Source organism: Rhipicephalus microplus, chromosome 1 (genome assembly GCF_043290135.1).
Source record: "Rhipicephalus microplus isolate Deutch F79 chromosome 1, USDA_Rmic, whole genome shotgun sequence".
Lineage (NCBI taxonomy): Eukaryota > Metazoa > Arthropoda > Arachnida > Ixodida > Ixodidae > Rhipicephalus > Rhipicephalus microplus.
Window position 1 is genome coordinate 254,989,390 of NC_134700.1, and position 24,941 is coordinate 255,014,330.

At 45.8% G+C, this 24,941-nt stretch overlaps 1 protein-coding gene across 1 annotated transcript in view; it reads left to right on the top strand.

Moving 5' to 3' along the window:
• The window catches only part of LOC119164602 (uncharacterized), a 156,814-nt gene that overhangs the window by 122,095 nt on the left and 9,778 nt on the right, over positions 1-24,941 (top strand). Inside the window, exons 9-13 of the mRNA XM_075893676.1 lie at positions 5,112-5,210; positions 6,447-6,581; positions 9,945-10,117; positions 11,295-11,385; positions 12,085-12,312. Coding sequence (XP_075749791.1) covers positions 5,112-5,210; positions 6,447-6,581; positions 9,945-10,117; positions 11,295-11,385; positions 12,085-12,312 — 726 coding nt within the window. The remainder of the gene's footprint in view (positions 1-5,111; positions 5,211-6,446; positions 6,582-9,944; positions 10,118-11,294; positions 11,386-12,084; positions 12,313-24,941) is intronic.

Genomic DNA, 24,941 nt, shown 5'->3' on the forward strand with positions numbered 1-24,941 from the left:
GTGCTTAAACTGTTTCGAACTTGCTACGCATCCACTACGTACGTGGCCTTAAAAGAACAGGTGCAGTATGCCGTGTTTGTCTTTTTATAGTGGGTTACCGGCTTTAAGCCACAAAGTCATTATGATAATCGCATGTTATGACGCCAAATTGAAATGGGCGCTTGTGCTACGCATTATTACTGCAATATTTCATGTTGCATTGTGAAGCATGTCTAGAGAACGCGTGTGTTCGGTAAAACCCAGTTACTCTCATTTCATTTCCAAGCAGAGGAAGTTGTTTTCACAGTATTCACAAGCAGGCGCATGTGTGCGTGCGAGCATAATTTTGAAATGATGAACTGTATATGTGACATTTTATTGCTATATTTCCATACATTAAAGCGAAAAAAAAACTCGTGTTGCCGTGTGGTAGAAAAATCCGCTTACCTCGCAAACTACCCGGGCTCGATTCTCTCTTGTACCCAAACGACCTGAGTTCGATTCCCGCTCTAAGCCAGGATCTCTTTATTATTTATTTTATTGCATCGTTCTATATTTTTCCGTCACGCATAAGATGATTGTTTGCTCACAACCAGCGACGCCAACACCGAAATCGACACCGGCGCCAACGGCGGAATTTCCGCGAAACGAGCTCTTTAACGCTGTCGCGTTAAAAGTTCTGCTGCAGTAAATGTTCTGCAGCGGCAGTGCACCGACCCATCAGAGGCAGGGATGGCCTCTAGGGCTGAATATATCCATAGATGACGCACTGCCATTGTTGTCTAGTGGCTAGGGTACTTGGCTGCTGATCCGCACGTCGCGGGATCGAATCCCGGCTGCGTGTGGCTGCATTTTCAATGCAAACGAAAATTCTGTAGACCCGTGTGCTCAGTTTTGGTAGACGTTAAAGAACCCCAGGTGGTCGAAATTTCTGGATCCCTCCACTACGGCGTCTCTCATAATCATACGGTAGTTTTGGGACACTGAAACCCACGTGGCTAATTGAAGTAGATTAGTGGTTGGGGTGTTCTGTTTCGGGATTTATTATTTCAAGCCTCAGAGCCACCGTAACAGATGTCGCTGACTACTAGCTGGAATTTGTATCTCTAACAACGTAATGCTGAACCAGTTTTTTTTTACCAGTATTTTTACTCCGGCCACATGATGTTTGTTTGACAAATAGGTTCCTTCTTAACACGACAAGCTAGTCTTGCTTGGAAAGCTAGGGATTTGCTTTAGGTGGAATAATAATAATAATAATAATAATAATAATAATAATAATAATAATAATAATAATAATAATAATAATAATAATAATAATAATAATAATAATAATAATAATAATTGCAATTCTTCTTCTTCTTCTTCTTCTTCTTCTTCTTCTTATTATTATTATTATTGTTATTATTATTATTATTATTATTATTATTATTATTATTATTATTATTATTATTATTATTATTATTATTATTATTATTATTATTATTATTATTATGTAACATTATAAGCGTGTTAATTCATGAGCAACGCTACCATAGCACATACCAATACAAGGCCACTTGTCTAAGCAATCTCTGATTGGAAGTATTTGAGTCACCGGCAAATCCTATAAGCTCCTCTTACCGAATGATTTCAGGACAACACTGAAATACTGAAAACGCAGGTGGAAGCTTTAACTTCCAACCTATGTTTACTGGCAGACACTTTAAGTAATCCTTTATGCGCAATCTTCAGTGGGGCTTTGTTAAATCTTGACTGTCACTGTAGTCAGCCAGCGTGACAACTTCAATTTTTCTCATAAGCACAGTGCGCACAATTTCCCTTGTGGGTATGAGCCAAAATCTTTTTAGTCACAAAACAAAATGAAGCGTGGCAATTTTTCTGCGAAGGGCTGCATCACCTGACCATTTGAGAACCATTTTCTAAATCCATTAGTTAAATGTTAAAAAAAAAGTGTTTTTGGAATAGACGCACCCGGCGGGTTGATTGACTGCATTATTGACCAGCTGTGACCGTACCGAGTGTCAAATAAACGAATAATGCCTTCGCAAAAGAATTTGCAGATTTGTGTGAATATTTACCTTCAGCCTCTGCGTAAAAACCCACCTGAATCGTTATCCTCAAACAGCTTCTTGTTTGAACTCATGTAGCGTGCTAGATGCTGCAGTAATTGAAAAAAAAAATGCTTTCATCATCCGACAACAAACGTCAACGACTTGTGCGTCGATGTTAAAACAGGCCTCGAAAGTATTTTTCGCGTGTACGATGCAATGTTACTGATCGTTGTGGCAGCAGACCGTGGTAGGGTGTCGACTGGTTTTCGTTGTCAAAACTATCGCAGTGGTTCTGTTAGTTTTGCCCTGCGCTACACAATAACGTTACTTATTTGGGTTCGTCGGGTGTGTGAATGCAAAACGTTAATAATATTCTTGAGCGGCATGACTCAGCAGGCAGCTCCCACGTTGCGGTGATTGGGCTTGGCCTGGCTGCTGCATCAATCGGCGTTTTCAGCCGTTGTTTTTAGCAAGCTGCAGCCATAGGTAGAACACCGGAATTTTTCGGAATTAACAATCCCAGGCCTCAGTGACTAGGTCGGGCCGCGCGCCGTTTCTCACTGCCTCAGGGTCGCACCGTGGAGCCCTCCGTACAACCAATTCATTAAGAGCAGTGTATGGCGAACATCCAACATATCTGCTCAATCATTCGGGTAATGAAGTATGGACTTACGTTTCAGGTCTTCTTTTCTGAATTTTTCCTTTTTTTCACTTTTTTTTATCCTCTGAAGGGTTGATTGGGAGGGGGAGAAGGCAGCATTGTCACCTAAAAGATGGCACGTTCGAAAAATGGTGAAACAGCTGCTGTAAATGCAGGCGACTTTAGGCCCCAAACCTTCATGAATGGGCTCGCCTACTTTTTGAACAGCTTCGGGTTTCCTTGTTATACAGTGCTTCTTTCGCCTTGTTTATTTATAACGCCTTCACTGTATCAGAGTCTCAATGAGCCACGTTCTCCCCATTTGCCGTAACGACTCTCACCTCGGACAATCGCTCCGGCGGAGGAAAAAAATACGTGTCGATTACTACCTATTAGTCACCCCACTTTGTGATGAATACTTCTCATCGAGTGATCTTACTGTACGATGCTTTTTTCGTAGCTCGCTGTTTGGAAATCGATGATGGTCAGATTGGGTCACGCGTCGAGAAAACATTTCTTGTTTCACGCAATTTGCTGAAGCTAAACACACACAAAACACAACTTTCTCTGTATGTGTTCCTATGTTCAGCGACTCGATCGCTGCGTTTCTGACAATTATCAAAGACTAGTAGTTGCAGCAGGTAGTTTGCAAGCATGGCGAAAGCTTATAGAGAGATCGCGGATTCTGTTCAAGGAAGTGAGACTTTCTTCCAAATTTTCTGCGAGAGACACGGTGAAGTGATGACTGACTGGTTAACTATGCTACCCGGAGAGAGACGCTAAAGTGGTTTTGTAGAACCTGTCACCCGCGAAGCTGTGGCAGAGCTTAACCCCACCTGCAGCAGCATCATCACCACGCCACCGCCTTTACCAGCTTACATATATTTATGGGCGGGTGCAGTTCATTTAGTTTTAATTGTGGATTGCATTAACGTGTGTTATGTCGTCATGCTTCCTGTGAAAGGCGCGCACGAACCACGACCGTTTTGTTAGGTGATAACGAAACTACCCGCCACATAAGAGTGACGAAATTTGAATAAAAGCCTGCCACGTCCTTATGTTTTCGCGAAAAGATGCAAGTCATCTCAGTTGTGCTTGTGCATCGCCTTATTTTTGCGCTTAGTGTTCGTGCTTATCTGTTTTTTTTCTATTGTTGACAGGAAAAGCGCAATCGTTACTTTGTCTGGGAAGCGGGGGGCATACAGGTGAACTATGTTTCCGCACGTCCTCACATATAGAGTTTCAGAAAGAAACAGATAAGCACACCCATCGCACGCGAACGTTAAGCTGTCTACTTCTTGGTTCCACAATGCTTGCGGATCCATTCCGATATTCCGCCGTGCTTAGAATTTTGAATGGCGGGTGGGCGGGTGGGGGGCTCCAATTCAAGTTAAATTTTGCTTTTGAAACTCAATTATGAATATCTCGAACTACACGCAACTTTTCGAAATTAAAAAAAATATAATGTCATACCTTATAATGCACTGCAACTTCCTATTATAAGCAAATGCCTTCATCTCAATAATTAAAGAGTTGAATGACGAGCTTTTGTGATTCTGTCACGTGAACGTCATTTTAGCGGCGGGAAATGGTATCTGACTGGACTCGGAGTTTGAGCGAAAACGATTGGAGCATGAGTGTCATAGAATGTTTTTAGAAAAAAAATCTGTGCTCCTAAAGAAAAAAACCACCCCGTATCTAACCGTTTTGTTACACATATAACTACGGCCTTTCACAAACCGTACCTGAATGCCTGGGAGCCTCACAGATTCTCTTAGAATCGTGTGACAGGATTGAGCACGCAAACGTTAACAGTTGGGTTTATTCCGAAACTGGCGCGGCCATCTGCGATAAGACATGAATGCTTGATACCGCATGTGTAAATGCCGATGGGCCTAATCAAAAAAACGGATTGTCGACGGCCGACGCTGTGTTTGCCACTAACAGATTGAAGTGTTTTGCATGTAGTACGACCTTTCGTTTCCCTGGAACAAGTTGGCCCAAATGCAGTTTAGTCCTGAAAACACCGACTGCTATCTCAGTCAACCTCACGACCACGTGACAGTAGTATAGCATAGCAAAGGGTTGAAAACAGAAGGGTGAGAATGTAAAAGCCTTGCCAAGCCTGGGTCAGCTATAAGTATACTAACCAGCTAAGCTGTTACTCTGCGTAAAGTGACTTATAGTTAAATCTGTGCTAATTGTGTTTAGCAGTCACGTATGCGAGGGAAGGTGTCGTTCATTTAGCCGAGATTTTTGTCGTTTCTTGTAGATGCAGAAGTTTAAGTATTACTTCTGGAGGTTTGCTAAAATTTGGTAAAAATATGGCTAACAATAATTTAAGCCACATTTTAATCTTGTTGCTACTAACAAAAACGTGAAAGGCACGATTGCGCCTGAGATGAGCTGTTTCTTTTCTTTTTCTTTCTTACTTCTAGGTGATGAGGAAAAAGTATTACAACATGGTTGAAGACATGAAAGGAAAAATACGGGTCTACTGTCGTGTAAAACCTCTCACGAGTGATCAGCAGAACAAGGTACGCTTTTAGCGTTGTTAATCTGCGTGGTTCTATATGGTTAAAACATATACGCACACTTTTACTGCCGCCACAGACATGCGGTTGTTTGTTTGTGGGGTTGGTGTTTTTTGTATTTTTGTTTCCTTGAAATGGCAACATGTTATCGAGCCAAGGAAATCACAGGGGAAGCTTTTTGTGGTAATTATGACATGAATTAACAGAAATTAAACAGAATGAAAACGCAACTTGCCGCCTGCGTGGACCAAACCTCCGACCTTTGAATTATGGGTTCGATGTTTTACCAATTCAGCTAGGGCGGCAGTCGGGTGTCCCCATGTAATTTATCGTGTGTGCGTGTGCATTCAAGCTTAGAAATAGCACACAGCACACAACCTGTAACGGTTGTGTGCTACGTAACACCAGCAGGCAGAAAAAGTGTGTTCCACGCTCGCCGTCATGACTACGGGTAGCGCTGATTAACACTTCCAGGTTTAAATTAACACATATGCCCCATAAATTGAACGGAGGGATGACGGCCGATGTAGCTCAGTTGGTAGTGCGTTGGAAGCGTTATTCGAAGGTCGTGGGTTTGGTTCATGCCGTGTGCAAGTTGTCTTTTGGTCGAGTTTAATTTCTTCGCACTTGTATCATGATTGCTACGAATAACATCCCTATAGTCCACTTGGATCGATATTCTGTTCATGGTGAATATTATTGGGTGTAACAAAGTAAACGAACCGCTCAATTTCGCATATGTTTTCTCGTAAGAGCTCCAATAAACGATTTTATGCTTTTGTCTCAGCAAAAATTTCTTTAATACTCAATGGTCGTGATCGAAATTATGGGAAGCAAAGAGCTGCAAGAAAAAAAATTCAAGTTTCTGACTGCCATAAAAAAGTTGGTTGCAACTTTCGGAACGCGTGTGTAATCTAGCTACTCGGAATAATTCAGCTGTGTGCGTGAAACATAGGGTGGGAAGGTCTTATTAGGGCATGTCAAGATTCTAAATTTTCTTTTCTACCAGAACAATACTGGGTAAAAATTGACATTATAGCGTTGATTATGCTGGGCTAGAAAGCTCCTAAAATATTGAAGTAGCCGAATAACAGGATGGGTGTGTTAGTGGGTGACCGCAAACTCAATACGCGCATCTGTTTGAATCTGTTTAACCGAGGCATGCAGAGTTGTCGAGTGACTTTGAACGAGCCCGCTGACTTTGGTATACCCTCAAGTGCTCATGCGATGGCCTTTCAGGATCTGCAGGGTGTGATCGATGCCACGGACGACTACACACTGGTCGTGCACGCGCCACGAGGTGACAAGGAATTCACGTTCGACAGGGTTTTTATGCCGCACCACACGCAAGAAGATGTCTTCGGTGAAACAAACGTAAGATAAACTTTGCACGTAATCTAGCAGCGAAATTCGGCAAGCCATTTATTTACGCGCGGTGATGGGGCACACGCGCGGTGATGGGGTTTTACGCGCGGTGATGGGGTTTTTAGAACTTTTATCATTTTATCTCAAGACGACCTACATTTCATGGGATGACAAGCCTTTTATTCAAAATGACGGAATCTGTATCGGTTTTTGCATTGCGCCCATTTTAAGCGACATATTTTTAAGTAGAATGGACAGATCGATTTACCTACATCTTGATAATTTGAAGATAAAAAAAGTGTTCCGGTTTGTCGATGACTATCTTATTTTATTAACTAATGACACGGTAGCGGACGAGGCAGGTTTGGCAAAAATAATTTCACATTTTTCGGAGTGTTTTAAACCCTTGACTCTCACACACGAACTGCCTGAGAGCAATGCCATAAAATTCCTCAATGTCCTCTTCACCTTTCATCCTAACCGCATATGTTGGGCATACAAACCACGTACGAACAAACCGGTCCTTCCTTACCAATCAGCTCACTCTAAACTAGTGAAAAGAGGCATCATCAGTCATTGTTTTCGTCATGCTTTAAGCAAATCTTGTGAGCACGAAATCGCCAATAGTTTTCATAATCAGTCAGACCGTTTGTTGAAAGCAGGTTATCCTATGCACGTCCAAACTTCAGTTGCAGAAGGCTTGCTTCGTACGCTTCGCAACCCAGGATGTCCAGCGAGTCGTGATGCCGAAAAACCGAAGCACCTAGTCGTCATACCGTACTTTCACAAGATATCGCACAACCTAAAGAAATTAGCTAAGCGCTCTGAAGTTAGGGTTGTCTTTTCGGCTCCCAAGAAGTTGGTCAGCCTTTGTGGCCTTCATAACCGTGACGAAAAACCCAAAGGGTGTAGTAAGAAGCATCGAACTGTTTATGTCCCCTGCATCATATGCGTTGTTTATCGCATCCCGCTTTCTTGTGGTAAAGAGTACATTGGACAGACGGGCCGTTGCCTTAATGATCGATTAAGAGAACATTGTAATAATGTGAAAAACGGGCAGGGGAGTTGGTTGGCCATACATTGTAAATCCTGCGGCTGCGCGCCGATATTCAATGCATGCACAGTTATCAAGAGAATGTTCGATAAGCTTACTAGAGAGATTATTGAGGCTGAGGCTATCGCTTCACTGGGGTCTAAGTGCGTCAGCACTCCCTCTCTTACGCTTAGTGATAAAGAATTGTATTTTCTAAGAAATTAATTTTTGTGCGCATCTTTCATGTCATGTGATATTTTTTTGTGATATAGGCGAGCGTGCGGTGGTAATAAACATTATGTTGGAAGTTAGCGCCTGTGCTGTGTGTCCTCTTCTTGTGTCCTCGTTTTTTAGCGCTATTTTCAGTCGTCACAATGCACCAACAAGCCCAAATTTCGACAGTGATGGGGCACACTTCCGAATACAAATTCCTAGTATTGAAGAAGACTTGCTAGTCGCTTTATGTGGACACTTAAAGACACTCGTTATTGTTTTCTTATTATTGTTTTCACCAGGAATGAAATCTGTATTAGTACACGTATCAGTTATCAAATTTTGGTGTCCAGCGTATGTACAGTACCCTACAGTCTATTATCTAGTCCAGCTGGATACCGAAAATTCTGCTTGTCCCCATCATCACCCTTCATCCCTCTTTCCTTCCCCCCTTCCCTTATTCCCTGTGTAGAGTAGCAGGCTAGAGCGAACTAGCTCAGGCCAACCTCTCTGTCTTCTAATAAATTCTCACTTACACACTAGGTGTCCAGCCATCGAGATGACCCGTTTCAGTGGACTGGTGATCGTGGTGCTTGACTGCTGAACCGAAAGTCACGCGTTAGAATCCTGATAAAGACAGCTGCGTTTGAATGCAGGAAAATTGATTGAGTTCCGTGTACTTGCATTTAGGTGCACGTTAAAGAACACAGGATGGTCGAGATTTCCGGAGCCCTCCACTACAGCATCCTCAATGATGATATTGTGTGTCGGGACGTAAAACTGCAGCAATTAACACAAGTTCTTTTGACACGATAGGCGCAAAGAGCCCACGTGATACATTATTGGATATCTAGCTATAGAAGAGAAGATATTAAGTGCAGTACAGGAATACGAAACACGTCGTCTTTTTTATTTCAGCTGCAAACGAAAATTTTTCACTATGCCCAACCTACCCTTCGCTAACTCTCAAAACTGTCAAAGCTGGTCTTGTGAATTGGTAGGCGCTATATTGTACCACTCCAGCAATAAATTCACCATTTCCCGAATGTAAGCAAACGCAATTGCACAAATCATTGCTCACTCCAAGATCCCGTTGGAGCAGTCTGCTGTCCGCATGCTTGCTTATGGCGTTCGCCCTGATATTCATGTTTATCATTCAGTAAACAGGTAACATCATAGAAACGGCAAAGGTAATGACAGGATTCACCTCTTCGATTAAAAACGCGTCATATGCCCTGTTCCCGTGAAAACAGTTGATGAAACTGATCTCGTAAGACATCGTGCCAAAATGAAAGCACAGTATTTACTCTGGCTAAAGATGCTTACACTTATAACAGTTGATATATCGTTCAACTTGAAGTTCACACCGACAAAAACTAAAAAAACAAACGTAATGAAATCGAAGACCTTTGCTTTCACACCAGAAATGGAGACGTGCGCATTAAATTAAGAAATTTTCACAGAATAAATTATTCTGTTTTGTAACGAATTGGTCAGGTGAATCCAAAGGAAACAATGCACATTGCTGCTCCAGTGCGAACACTTCTGGCTGGTAATAACTAGCACAAATATAGCAGGGGTACATAGTAATAGAAGTTTCAAGAAGTACTTAAAAAAGGTACTTAGCTCCTTTTTGAATACTTCTTCGTTTCTGTTGTTTTCGTAATTTTTATTCATTGCAAAAAAACAAAAAAAACAACACACGTGTTCTGAAGCTTTGTGTAATACAACAAGGCGCTGCGTATTTTTTTATTTCCAACGTAGGATTACATGGACTAAATAAACTAGCAGTTTGACTTGGTCACTGTATGACTATTTTCGCCAAAGTTACATAACGAGCCGTATAATAAGACAAAAAAGGGTTATAGAAGTACTCGAACAAAGATGTTACCGTTTTTTTCTTACACTAACGGCTTCTGCATTCTATCATTTATGATGTTGGTTGTACTTGCTTTCACTCATACCGCGTTTCGCGCGGTACCGTGTAAATGCTCAACGCCTATATCATGCCACTTAAGTCAGCACTGAGAAGGGTGTCGCGGTCAGACAGGCATAATTCATATCGGTGCTGGCGGCGAATCTATTATTTCCTATGCGTTCATTCATTCTTTACGCCTTCATTTCAGAGCCTGGTGCAGAGTGCCATGGACGGCTATAACGTGTGCATCTTCGCCTACGGTCAGACTGGCTCGGGCAAGACGTACACACTCACTGGAGTCTCAAACACAGAGCAGTTGCAGGCTGAAGGCATCGCACCGCGCGCCTTCCGCAAGATGTTCGAGCTTGTCAAGGAGAACGAGTAAGTGTCAGAGCGTGTGCGCTTGGCCCTGGGGTGTCGCAGATTATGTGTTCACGACAACTGCACCTGTGGCACCCAACAATGCTAATACGAGAAGAACTTTGCTCGTCCATTCGCCAGCTATAGGTTATTACGGGCAAGCTCATCGAGCAAACAAAGCAGCTTCATGCTGTATGCAGTTTTTTTTTTTTGGCATCCAAGCAGTTTTGCCTGACGACTTGGCTGAAGTCGTACTAAAGCTGAGCTGAGCTTGCGGCACTTTCAGGCGTCTTTCGATTCCGTAACACATCTCGTGTACCAAATCGAAGAAATGCATTAGCAAACTTTTCGAATGATTTAGAAGTAATGTTTCTCTTGGGAACCACTTCCACTGAAACTAAACTGAAACTGAAACTAAAGAACACCGAATGAAAGAGTAAAAGTCGGGAAGCTCGACTACGTAACGTATTTGGAAAACCTCGTAAGGCATCTTATTCTTTGTAGCTTGAACAACCATACTGGTGACTGTGCACCTCAGTGCCAGCATTTGGCCCCAATGTGCGTGCTCCAAGTATAGAAAACATATTTCGAAAGATTGCGATGTGCGTCAGAACCTATCGGTAATCAATGGGAAAACCAAGAAAGTTTGGTTAGTTTGAAAAGTTTTGCATTCAATTTCAAGGGTGTGAGATGGGACTAGTAGGCAGTCCCCTTTCGAGAAACAGCGCAGCAGTGGACAGTAGACAATTTTTGTGGTTCCTTTTTCACTTGCACATGATTTCTGGCAAGAACAGGCTTGCCTGAGTCACTCTGAGCGTAGATACAAGGGCAGCGCTTAAAGTTGCATCTGTTTTACTTGTTCGTTGCACGTCGCTGTGCTGTTTCTTCGAAAGGCAAACAGCATTGTAGCAGCGCTGGTGCCTGATCGGCCTGCTTGATCGGAACGCTTGATGGGGCCGCAAACAAATGGAGTTACCCATCGTACTGAACATGTTTACTGCCACTTATAGATCTCAGGCTACCTAACATCCATCCGCGAGGGCTTTTGAAGTTCTGAGAGCCGAAATAAACATATAACTAAGAGCCACGGTAATAAAACACCCATATAAAAATATAAAAGCCAGAATTTGGTTATGTAAGTTGGGCGCCAACGTAACGCTGTCTGTTACTTTTCGCGCATGTTCTTGGACCCCCGAAGAATGAAGCAGTCGTTCCTGGTGACTGCAACATTCGTCGAACTCTACAATGAACGCTTTGTGGACTTGCTCAAGGCGAACAGCAATCCGGAGGTAAAGTTATCGGATGAAGTGTAGTAGTCGATATTTATTTTGTAATGAGTGTACACAGAATGATGATTTGTGGAAAAATCTAAATCATGGCTGATGAAAGCCAATCATGGAGCCGAGTTTTCCACAAAAATAGTTGGCCTCATCAATCTGAAGATTTATAGATTTGGTTGACTATCGGGTTAAAGGTTGAGAAACATATGCTCAGGGCTACTTTTTCAATTACATGTGGACTCTATGGGCACGGCATGATAAGTTACTGAAAGTGCTTATTAACACAGAAAAAAATATGACGGGAAAGACCCAAGTTGGGGACGTAAGAATGTCATACTTAAGGAAAAGTTTAGAAAGAAAGCGAATAAAAATAAACTTGCATGTTTCCTAAAATAAACACATTGTATATAGTTCTGGCTATTATATTTCTGGAAATTGAATCGCGATCCTAGAAATCATTCAAATCCGCAGCACATATACTCTTTTTGCAATATCTCAAGCTCACACTCCAAAAATATGTACCTGAATTGAAAGAAAGGCCGCCCCGATTCTGTAAGTTGTCGTGTAGAAAATTCGAGCCCCAAACGCATTGTACAATGTTAATAATGTCTTAAAGAGCCCTTCGTTCGTTTTAATTGAACTAGAACCAATGAGAGCTTGGGAAGGCCCCTGAACTTGATCCAGTTCTCAAGCAAACCTTCGTTGCAGGAGAAGCTCGAGGTTCGCAAGGACTCGAGTGGCCACACGTTCGTGCCAGGTGTGACGACAGAGGAAGTGTCCAACTCGGCGCAGTTGTGCGAGTGCTTCGCGCGCGCTCTGAAAAACAGGCGTGTCGCTTGCACGCGCATGAATGCTCAAAGTTCGCGGTCGCACTTTGTCGCCACGGTCGAGGTCACCAGTACGAACCGCCTGAACGGAGCCGTCCTCAGGGGAAAGGTACGCCGCCGTACACAGCCTGCTTGCATCTCTGTCTTGTGTGTTTCTTCGCGTGCGCGCGCGTGTATCTGTCAACGTTCATGGTACAGTTTCAATGCTAAAAAAAAGGAAGAGTATTACAAAGCATGACTTATCAACTCTCAACTTCCCAATTTTGTTTGAGAGTAGTGTCGTCACTTGCACTCAATAATTTTGTCAAAAGTGATGAATTTTCAGTTTGTACTACGTGAAGCTGTCACGGAGACGTATTGGTTACGGCGTTTGGGTACTGGCCCGAAAGACACAGGTTCGATGCCCGACTCGGTGGTCGCGTTTCGATCGAGGTGGAATGTTAGGTGCCATTGTACTGTGTGTTCTAAGTGAAGCCTAAAGAACCTCGAGTGGCTGAAATTCTCAGGAGCATGACGCTACGGCTCGTCTCATCCTACTGTAGTTCTGGCTGGCAACACCTGAAAACTTTTTTTAGAAATCATGGTAAAATTGCGATGCAAGCAATATATCATATCAGTATAGTCAATCAGTAAAGTTCAGTTCTTTGTGAGGTTTAACTCTTACAGTTCCCAGTGTGTTGTACTTTAAAGATTCGTAGTTTTCTTCTGCGATTCTGTTTGACGATAGTACTACATTATACTGTTCGTGGATTCGTGATGTATTCAAAAATTGTGGTGCCTGTTTTCGTTCCTGCTGGCTATATTGTAAGCGGGTTCTGTACCATGGGAAGCTGCTCCACGGTAGCTTTTGGTCCAAAATCTTTTAAGGTTGAAAGCCTTAGATGTTTCATGAAACATGAGAATTGACCGGCATCCCTTATCGGCATCTTGCGTCAGCATCCCGCGTTGGCGTCTCACGTCGGCGGTGCATGCACAAGTGACTCAAAAGAACATCATCGCACGATGACTCCACCGGGACGTCACAAATGGCCAACTATTGTGACGTCGTCAAGACGTCGCTATGGCATCTCATAATCTGACGTCACACAGTTACGCCATCCCATGTCATCGTTACTTGGTGAAAGGTGGGCGGATCCCGGAGGCAGTGCAAAACAAAGTGAGGCGCAGGAAGCTTACGATGCCCCTTCTGATCTTGGAGGCAGTGAAGGACCATGCTTGTTGCGGAAAGTTTTCGGAGAAGCGCGCGGGAAGTTCAGTGTGTTGACATAGACGGAAATTATTACTTTCGCCTTCTCGTGGAGTGGAGTGGTTGAATAAGGGATTCTGTGAATTTCATTCTGGTGACTGTAGCACGACCAGCTCTGAAGAATTGTCCGTAGAGCTGTTATTAAACCCGTAGGTCGGCAAAAAAAATCGGAGCTGCACTCACACTTGCTGAACAGAAATAATCTGCTCTGAGGGCTTACTCTGGCTCGCATTCACCAACATTTGCCTCAATCGGACTCACTCAAACTCGTAGTAACTAAAATATTTCTCAGCGGACCTCACTGGGACTCAATTTCACCAACATATTGTAACGGGTGCAAGAGAAGAAAAGTCAAAAACTAGTTTATTATGGGCGAACTTATGCCCTGAAAATTATATGCGAAAAGATGAAACAGTCCGCTAGAGCGTTCCAAAACAAAAACTGTTCATCTGCCAATGCACCTTCTTCTTCTTCGCAGCTCCAACCCACACTGACTCGTGCCTGTGAACAAGAGGCATGAGTCGTGCGGCCCCAAGCAAAAGTGCGCACAAAACTGTGGACGCTGATTCTTCATAATGTCGGATATTGTAAACAGTCTATGTGGCATTAGTCCCCCTTCGAAATACGCATCGTCCCGATGCGCGATGGAGAGAGGCAAACAGAAAAAGGGAGCGCTTTCATTCCCTCTCATAATAGGGCTTCATACGAACGACGTGGTCGACTTCTGTTTTGCCGCTTTGAACAGATGTGTCCAACGGCGACGACTTCGTAGTTTAGGTCACTAATTCGTCGGAGAACCTTATAGGGGCCAAAGTATCGACAAAGAAGCTTTTCTGATAGGCCGCGGCGTCGGAGTGGTGTCCATATCCACACTCGCTCGCCTGGATTATACTGAACTTTTCTGCGGCGCAGGTTGTAGTGGCTTGCGTCCTTGTTTTGCTGTTGATGTATTCGATGTCGTGCCAACTGGCGTGCTTCTTCAGCCCTTTGCAGAAAGTCGTCAAGTTCAGATGGCTCATAATTGTCGTTGTCTACTGGCAACATGGCATCGAGTGTCGTAGTGACAGTGTGACCGTAGACCAGCTGAAATGGTGTGACGCGGATGGTCTCCTGCACTGCCGTATAGTAGGCGAAAGTTGCGTATGACAAGATTTCGTCCCACAATTTATGCTCAATGTCAACGTATATCGACAACATGTCAGCGATGGTGCGGTTCAGGCGTTCTGTCAACCCGTTGGTCTGGGAATGGTATGCAGTGGTCTTCCTATGGCTGGTGTTAGTCATTGTCATTAAGGACTGCATCAAATCAGCCGTGAATGCTGCTCCTCGATCGGTAATCACGACGAGTGGGGCTCCACGGCGAAGAACAATATTCTGAACGAAAAACTTCGCGACTTCCGCTGCCGTTCCTCGCTCAAGGCAGCCGGTTTCAGCGTATCGTGTCAAATAGTCAGTCGCAACTATTATCCACCTTTTCCCTGATGCCGACATTGGAAACGGTCCGAGGAGGTCCATTCCAACCTGTTGAAATGGAGTCACAGGTGGCTCTATAGGCTTCAGAAGGCCGGCCGTCTTGAGGGGTGGTGTTTTTCGCATTTGACACTCGCGACATGTCTGACGTAATGCTTCACGGACGCTAGCAACTTGGGCCAGTAGTATCTCTGATGAATTTTGGCGAAAGTTTTACTCGTGCCCAAGTGACCCGCAGACGGTTCATCATGGCAGGCTTCTAAGACTTCATGCCTCATGGCTGATGAACTTCTCCTTGTTGTGTTCAAAATTCCTCTTGTAAAGTGCATTATCTCGCAGGCAGAATCAGGATAACCCTCTCTTAAATACGCGAGGAACTTGTTCGTCGTGCCCTTTGAGATACTTTATTAATGGGAGCAGTTCCATGTCAGCCCGTTGATGTTCGGCGATTTCTGAGGTTTTTATCACACAAAGGAGGGAGAAGTCCTCTTCTTCTGAAAGAGTCGAGTGGACTGGTGAACGTGATAAGCAGTCAGTATCATCATGCTTTCTGCCAGACCTATATACGACCGTAATGTCATACTCTTGGAGCCTGAGACTCCACCTCGCAAGCCGTCCCGATGGGTCTTTTAAGCTCGCCAGCCAACAAAGTGAGTGGTGGTCGCTGACGGCACGGAACGGCCTGCCGTAGAGGTATGGCCTGAACTTGCTGATCGCCCATATGACTGCCAAGCACTCTTTTTCGGTTGCAGAGTAGTTTCTTTCCGCTTTTGAGAGGGTGCGGCTAGCATATGCTATCACTTTCTCTTCTCTATTTTGCCACTGCACCAGGACCGCACCTAGGCCAAGATTGCTGGCATCTGTATGAACTTCCGTATCTGTGGTTTCGTCAAAGTGGGCCAGGATAGGTGGGGCTTGCAAACGTTTTTTTAGTTCGTTGAATGCACTGTCTTGTTCGGTGCACCAAATAAATGGCTCGTCCTCTTTTGTGAGTCTTGTTAGAGGTTCGGCAATTTTTGCGAAATTTTTCACAAACCGCCTATAATAAGCACATAACCCCAAAAATCGGCGTACCTCCTTCTTGTCTTTTGGCTTGGGAAACAGCCCCACGGCCACACTCTTCTCCGGGTCCGGGCCAACACCTTGAGCGCTGATTACATGACCGAGGAAACGAAGCTTCTCGAATCCAAACTGGCATTTTTCCGGTTTAATTGTCAAGCCGGCTGACTGGATAGCCTGAAGTACCGAACGTAGTCGCTCTACATGCAGTTCAAACGATGCTGAAAACACCACAACGTCGTCCAGGTAGACTAAGCACGACTGCCATTTGAGGCCTGAAAGGACGCTGTCCATCATGCGCTGGAATGTTGCAGGCGCACAACAGAGGCCGATTGGGAGTACTTTAAACTCATATAGACCATCCGGGGTAACAAAAGCAATCTTTTCACGGTCCCTTCCGTCCACTTCAATTTGCCAATAACCGCTTTTTAAACCCAATGAAGAGAAATACCTTGCGTGCCGTAGCCGATTCAACGTATCATTAATACGCGGCAAAGGGTAGACATCCCGCTTGGTCACGCTGTTCAGCTTTCTGTTATCAACGCAGAATATCAGCGTGTTGTCATTTTTCCTCACAAGGACTACAGGCGACGCCCACGGACTATTGGATGGCTGTATGACATATCCTCCAGCATCTCTTCACTTTGCTCTTTATGATCTCACGTTCCTTCGGTGATACTCTGTACGGATTTTGGTGTACCGGCCTTGTAGCTTCATCTGTTATTATTCGGTGTTTAACAACCTGGGTCCGCTGTACTTTTGACGAGGTAGAAAAACATCCGGTGAAGTCTCTTAGGAGGTCTTGAATGATTTCCATCTCGGCTGGGGAAAGATTTTGGCTGATTGCAACTCTTGCCACGACATCGGGCGCAGGTTCCGAAGTAGGTGGCCCTGACACCAGACCACATAAGTCCGTCACTGTTTGAAAACCGTGCAGGAAGGCGATAGCAGTGTCCTTTTCAACGTGCTGAGTTTTGTTTCCGAAATTCGTGAGCAATACATCGGCACATCCGCTACGTAATTGAATAATGCCTCGAGCTACACAAATGCCTTTCTTGAGCAGTAGTTCGATGTTTGCATCCGCTATACCTTCAGAATCAACGAATGCTTCATTTCTTACACCGACTATTACGCTGCATTGTGGCGGCATGGTAACATCACAATCTATAACACGTAATGCAGTGTATTCTGGCTCATTTGTGTCTATGGCCAGTTTGGTCGAAAAAGAGAGACTAGAGTTCTGCAGGTCGATTATACCTCCGTTTGCTAGCAGAAAATCCATTCCGAGTGTTAAATCTCTAGAGCATTCCGGAAGTACGACAAAGTCAGCAACGTAAGTAGCGCCTTGAATTCCGATTCGTGCGGTACATCTTCCCACAGGCGTGATGAGATGACCCCCAGCCGTGCGTATCTGGGGTCCACTCCAAGGCGTCAGGACTTTCTTTAAATCCTTTGCGGCAGCGTGACTGACAACCGAATAATCAGCACCTGTGTCAACTAAAACGGTAAGTTCACACCCGTCTAGGGTAACGCGTAGGTCTGAAGAAATTTTGTCTTTACCTAACCTAGTTGCAGTGTTCCGCTCGTCGTTGCTGCACTGGGACCTTGACTGAGGATCTTCAGTTGGTCGGACATCAGCGGCCTTGTCTCCATGGGTCGCTGGCTTCAGTTTTCCTGATGGGTACTGCTTGAACGACGGTGTGTTGAGGTTGAAGGTGGAGAAGGTGAACTAAATCGTCGAGGGCTTGGCGATCGATAGCGAGCAAGTGCTGGTTATCTAGTCTCATGCTGGGAACCGGCAGTTGGAAACAGATGGCCGGACAAGTAATCTTCAATTTCAACGGGTCTTTCGCCATTTCGGGGGCATGGCGCGTTTGGAAAAAACCCACGGAGACCAACTCGTCGATATGGGCACTGTTGCGCGTCGTGGCGACCGCAGTCTGCGGGCAGCGGGGCCGGTCGCCGTCGCTCCGTTGAGCCAAGGACTAGGGGAGAGCTTTGAGCAAACTTAACGGATTTATTTACATCTTTACAGTGAGTTGTCGAGATGAAGACAGAAGAGAAGAGAGTTGGGCGAGGCGCTGCACGCCCTTTTTGTTGACCCCCGTTCCCTAGGTCCCTAGGTTGGGGATCACTACACAAAACAATGCGGACCAATGGTGATGTGGAAGTTCCTCTCAGTGAAGTACCGCCCGTCATGTATGTTCATAGAGGCACAACAATGGCTTGCACATACACACACACCCTTGTCACTAGTCGCAGCGCTGCCGTAGAGCAGGGAGGGGGAGAGCGGAAGCCGCACGGGCGCCTCAACCCCTTTGGTGCCGGCCTCGCTCTGCGTTCCCACGGGAAGATCTTAGCGCGCCCTTTCGAGAGGCGCCAGGTTCGTGGAATCCTCTGGGGAGAGCCCTTTGACCAGTGCCGTCGTCGTCTGCTGGTTAACGCGCTAACGATGCGTGGCCCAGGCGGGAGATAGAGCGGCGGCTCCATGGCCCTCTTTGGCAACATTCCACACAGTTGGCGCCGCTGTCAATCAGTGGGCGCCGTCTCGTGTAGTCGGCCCATGTTGCTTCCTCCGTCCAGCCGTGGCGATACTATCCTTTTGGCACTAATCCGGCGTGGCGAATGACCCGCTGGGTCAAGGCATAGCTTGATCGCTACAGCACATTCTGTACAGGTGTCCAGCTTCGCCGCAGTGAAAACAGAGAGGCGTCCTATCGGGTGTGCGCCGCACCGCGCACGTCGCTTTTTCGTGGCCTCGAGTTAGCTGGATAGTTTGAGCCACCCGAAGCCGGTCGGTAGCCACTGGGAGCTGCAAACGAAGCACTATGCACGGCGGGCTGGCGTACGGCATCGTCGTAAGTCGGTACGGGGCGTTCCTGCAATTGCTGTTCAAGTCGAACAGGTTGCGCCTCGGGTTCAGCTTGAAGAATGGCGTGGCGAACTTCACCTCTGATCATGGTAGTCAGAGACGAAACTGGCGTTGCGACTTGTCGGGGCAGCAGCTTCTGGAGCTCTTCCTTCACAGTGGATCGCACCGTTTCTCTCAATGCTTCGCTGCTGCTTCCCAGGTTTGCTGAAAGGACATCCGCAGGAACACTAATTGTGTCATGATTGTAGTGACGGGAACGCTGCTGCAATGCCCGCTCTATGGAGGTGGCTTCGTTGCGGAATTCAGCAACTGTACGAGGTGGGTTGCGTACCAAACCGGCAAATAACTCCTGTTTGACACGTCGCATCAAGTGACGCAGCTTTTTCTCTTTGTTCATGTTCGGGTCAGCGCGTTTGAAAAGGCGGGACATGTCCTCAATATACATGCCAACGCTTTCGTTCGTGCGCTGGTTTCTGGACTGTAGAGCGTTCTCCGCCTTCTCCCGACGATCGGTGCTGGCATATGTAGCTACTATTTGTCGTCGGAATTCTTCCCATGTCGGTATGAACGCTTCGTGGTTTTCATACCACGTCCTCGCTGCATCCTCCAATGCGAAGTACACGTGACGCAGTTTCCTTGCTTCATCCCAGCCGTTGGTTTTCGCAACCCGCTCGAAGTGTTCTAACCAATCCTCCACTTCCTCGAACGTGTCGCCGTGGAAGGGCTCAGGCAAGCACGGTGGGGACAGAATAAGTTCCGATGATGTCACCTGGTAAGTTATCGTTCTGTTGTCTGTGGACGCTGCTTGTGTTGCTGGAGCACTGGGGAGGGGTGCGAATTCAAGCGGCTCTCCTTGGAGGCGGCAGCTTGAACGCTGGTGTACCGGAGTCAGTTCACCAGGTTCCAATCGTTGAGGATCGGGGCTTCGCTCTCTTGCGCCAAGGGGGCTTCCAATCATACCCTGCACCGTCCACCAGAATGTAACGGGTGCAAGAGAAGAAAAGTCAAAAACTAGTTTATTATGGTCGAACTTGTGCCCTGAAAATTATGTGCGAAAAGATGGAAGAGTCCGCTAGAGTGTTCCAAAACAAAAACTGCTCATCTGCCAACGCACCTTCTTCTTCGCAGCTCCTACCCACACCGACTCGTGCCTGTGAACAAGAGGCATGAGTCGTGCGGCCCCAAGCAAGAGTGCGCACTAAACTGTGGACGCTGATTCTTCATAATGTCGGATATTGTAAACAGTCTGCTGTGGCAATATTACTAAACCACACTCTGACAGGCTCAGACTCACGGCTTGGCATGAGTCTTTGTGAGCTTGGTTGAGTTGACTCATGAGTCCTTGATCATAAAATCAGTTTTTTTATTACGATAACAATGTTATTTATTGTCAATATTTCAAATAATTGGTGCTCTGCGATACACAAGTTGACCTATACCTTACAGGAGTGAAATCACTAAAACGTCGTGTTTGCAAACACGACTTATCAATGATTTCAATCCTGTAAAGGCAATATTATAAATAAGCGACTCCCGTGAGATATTTTTATCAAGAACTTCCGGTGAAAGAAGTAGCGGAGAACGTCATGGCACCCTTCTCATGGCATGCCTCTTATCAATAATCATAAAGCTGGCGTATGAACACTCGTGTGTTGATATATGAGGGATGAGCCATGAGCATAAACGTGAGCCGACATAAGGCTGATATGTATGCTGAATGTCAACAGATAAGACCATAGGTCGGCAATAAAAAGGTGGAGCTTGCTCAGGCTTTGCTCAATAAATATATTTTGCGCTTAAGGCTCACTAGGCAATATTTTCCTCAACTAGACTTGAAGCTCACTACAAGTTTCCTAAACCGGACTCACTCGGACTCAAAGTCACCAGAATGTTACACTCCTGGACTCACTCAGACTCACGGGCCCATGTTATCTTGAGTGAGTGTGTGTGAGAGTCAAGTCATGAGTCAGTTTGCCGACATGTCTTTAAGACAGGGGCATGTCCCGTATATCTACTGACCGGGCTTTTTACAAAGAGGACGGAATAAATGAAGTGGCAGTGGCCGCACACAGATGCGTTTGCCTGCATACGCGTGCGTGCGCGCACGAGCACGCACACACACCCACACACACACTGCAACACGCAATCGCACGCACACACGTGTGCGCCAGAAGGAAAAACAGCCGCTCTTACTCTACGTTGCAAGTACCGCGTATGTACATTTTGTGTCGAGTACCTTCGGAACTATTCGCCTACTTTATGTGCCATGGCTTTGTTTCGTACGGGTAAAAAAAACCCAAATTTACCATTATGAAGTTTCTCATGAGTGCTCTTCCGGTACTATTCTTTATGGCGTCCCTGCGCCCAAGCATTCTACGCAGAGTGCTTGGGCGTCCCTGCACCCAAGCACTCGGCCTAGAGGCCACGTTAAGTTGCAGACGTCGCAGCCGAAGCCAGAGTGCTGCTCGAGAAACTATCACCGAACGTGGACGTCGCTCCGGCGAACGCGTTTCTGTCATTGCCGCGTTGGTGCTTCTCTGCGCGCTACGCCTCTTTTTTGGCTCGCCGTTGTCGCTTGAACTCAGCTCGGAAGGCTGCCGGATCCTCGGTGCGTAGTTGATACTTGCGCTTGCCACCTGGGCCTGTTTCTGTGCGCGGGCTACTGCGATGGCTTGACGAACATGAATGCTCTCACGGAGCAGCAGTCGGCGCTGCTTTTGGAATGCTGCCTGCTTTTTGGGCGTTCGTTAAACCTTTTTTTTTGTGATGTCGATCGAACTCTTCACTCGCCTGCGAGCCAATCACGTGATGTTTGTTTTTATGCCTCTTTTGACTGTCGACCAGCTTGATGACTTTTCTTGGCGGTGAGGTGACGTTCGCGCTTTGATAGGGTGGGGCTGATTTATCTCCTTTGCGATCCTCTTTTTTTTACTTCTCTCCTGCATTACTTTCTCTCCCACCCCCAGTATTTCTGCAGCACTGTTGTGGTTACCGCAACTTGAAGAGACAGTAACAACGCTAAACTTTTTTTTTTCTTTGTTTTTCTATCTTTGTAAGCAACTGCATCGAAACTCCATAATAATGGAAGCTTTAGTGCGTCTGTATTTCTTTTTCTCAGCGCCTACCTGTGTTTCTTTTACATTGTCGTCATCTCGTGAGCGCTGTATAAACCAAAACGAACGTAGAAGCTGGGGCGCAGGGCCCGGCAGCATGGCTGGGATGGGATCAACGGCGTGCAGCCCCAGCATGACGGCGTTTCTAATGGCGCATGCGCATGGGTGTGACGTAAAGAATGACGCAACTGACGGAGCAGCCAGTGCAGACGTTTATCGTTTCTCGTGGCGAACAGTGTTATGTTTCGCTTAGCGATACACAGCTTTCGCTGTAAAAGTGGATGAGTTACAATATCTTGTTTTCTAGGCAGAACAAAGAAGCAGAAACTGGCACAAAGAAATCGCACCAGTGTTTTGGCTCCACCTAGTGGCCAAATAGCCGCTCACTGGCTGTTTTCATGCGCTGCTCGTGACATACGCACCTTTTTGACTGAATGCATTTTACTGCTGCAGCGCGAGAACTTCATCGTAAGCATCACCATTTTCTGGTTAAATTATTGCCCTTTCGTAATGCTCCATAGCTTCCGGTTATATACATGAAACATTACAGACGAAAGCCTGCATTGCATTGTCACGGTCTCCATGTCTCCTGTGAGGCTGCGTTGCTTGGACGGTTCGCAGCAGGTTATGAAGACTAAGTCCATTGCTTAGTACGACCATCACTGACTGCAAATGTTTTCTCAAAACATTAGCTAAAGTTTTATTCTTGTATTTTATTTTCCTTGAAGTAACTACTTTATTTTCTATATTCTGAATAAATGTTGATGTTAATTGAGTCCACCACGCCGTTTTATTTGAATTTTTCATGTATTTACCGACTCCCCTCTTCATTGATATTGCCCTGAGGCTATTGAAAATAAAATGAAGTAAATAAATAATTAAAAACCGCTTCTATAGGCTCCGACTGCACCGTGCATACCATGCCGTCAGCCATTTCAAATTTATAGGTGACATTGGGTATGTTCCAGCTACTGTCTCACTCCTTCATGGTTTAGAGAGGCACTGTTATTCAGTAACGCTAGTGTGGTTGAGCTTGCGCCAACTCGCCGAGCGTAGTTGGTCACCGCTCACCAAGAGACGTGACGACGGGTTAGGGAACTCGGTGAGCATTATTTATCACACGGGCAACCAGATATCGCCATCTTCGGTTGTGCATTATGTGTTCCTTCGAGTGGGCTACGAGTTATCGAGGTTCCTCAGAGGCTCCGACAAAGCACGTGAAAAATGCCTGAATACAAAGAGCAGGTAAATATTTTTAAATATCATAATCAGCAGCAGAAGCGCCGTTTAGTTCCGATGCAGGAATGGTAACAAATATCTAATGGGGCCTCGAAATATTTTGGTAATGTAGTGGTAAAGCGTTGCTGATCTGTACTGAAGATTGCTGATAACATGCGACATAGCAGCGTTATGCACAGTACATAAATTACGATCTTGATTTCTGCGGTAGGCCGCAAGGTTCGGAAGGGTTAAGAAAGGGAAAGAAGACAACCACCCGTTTGTTGTACGAAGCCACAAAGAAATCTGAACAGATTTTCTTGTGCGGACTTGCTTCCCTTTCTTAATTTCGATATCTCTTTGGCGCTAACATACACACATACGCACGCGCACGCATATATACATACACACAAACGCACACAAATGCGCACGTACTCACACACACACACACGCATGCGCACACAAACACCCACACCCACACACACACGCCCACACACAAACACACGCCCACACACAAACACACGCCCACACACAAACACACGCCCACACACAAACACACGCCCGCACACACACGCACACACGCACGCGCGCGCGCGCGCGCGCACACACACACACACACATGCACACACATACATGAATGCGGGGCTGTTTGGTTTTCTCGAAACACAAGGAATATAGTGCTGACGCCAGTATCAAGCAGTTGCGGGCTTTTCGGAAACACATAATGCTTTGTGGTAATCAGTATACGAAGCTCTTTTTATATCCTCATCTATATGAATCTTAGCGATAATATCAACGAGCCAGGTCTCACACATGTTGCCAAAAAGGAAAGAAAAACACTGCACCAGAACAGCGCACGTCAGTGTTTTTATAACTGAGAGCTTCTTTTCCTACAACTCTTGTTCGGCAAAAGTCACGTCAGGGTAAACATCACTGGCGACTCGCACAATGCTGATATACACCGACGAACGTGATTGGCATTATTACGGCCTTTAATACGGCTACATGACTTCGGAGCAAAAACACGCTGAGTAGTGATACGAGAGGCACGGGATAAAAAGGTCCTCAAACGACGGCAGCTTTTCAGTAATCCTTCTGTATACGCATATTCAGCAGTTCGTCCTCTAATGGGGAGCGGTACTCTTGTGCTGTGGGTTTGTAAAATGCAAATTGCCATCACATAAAATCTCCGTTTATCGTCCAACGAGAGAAATAATGTGACAGACTTTAATGTCTCATACATTCAGCGACCATCGTTCGTCCGGCACCCTGGCAAGGTGACAGCTGTGGGGTCTCCCCTCACGCAGGAGATCAATGAGCTTTATTAGCGCTGGAATGTGGATGGCGTCTACACGAAGCGCAGAGAGCGAGAACACGAATGCATGCGAAAGGCGAATGAGTCACGCGTCTCACCACGATTACCGGTAAAATTAAAAAGAGAAAGAAAACATGTGCACACATTTTGTCTGTGTGCCATTCCACAGGAAGTGCAAAAAATACACACACACAGCATATCCACGGAGTGCATGATGATGAGTGGGGTGAAGCATCCGTCAGTCCGTCCGCGCTTCCATCCGTCCGTTCGTTCTTGCTTCCGTCCGTTCATGTATCTATCTGTGCGACCACCCGTCTGTCCGTGCGTCCATACGCGCGTCCGCCCGTCTGTCCACGCATCCGTTTGTCCATACGCCCATCCGTGCATCCATGCGTTCGTTCATCCGTCCTTGCCGCCATACGTCTGTCCATGCGTCCATCCATCA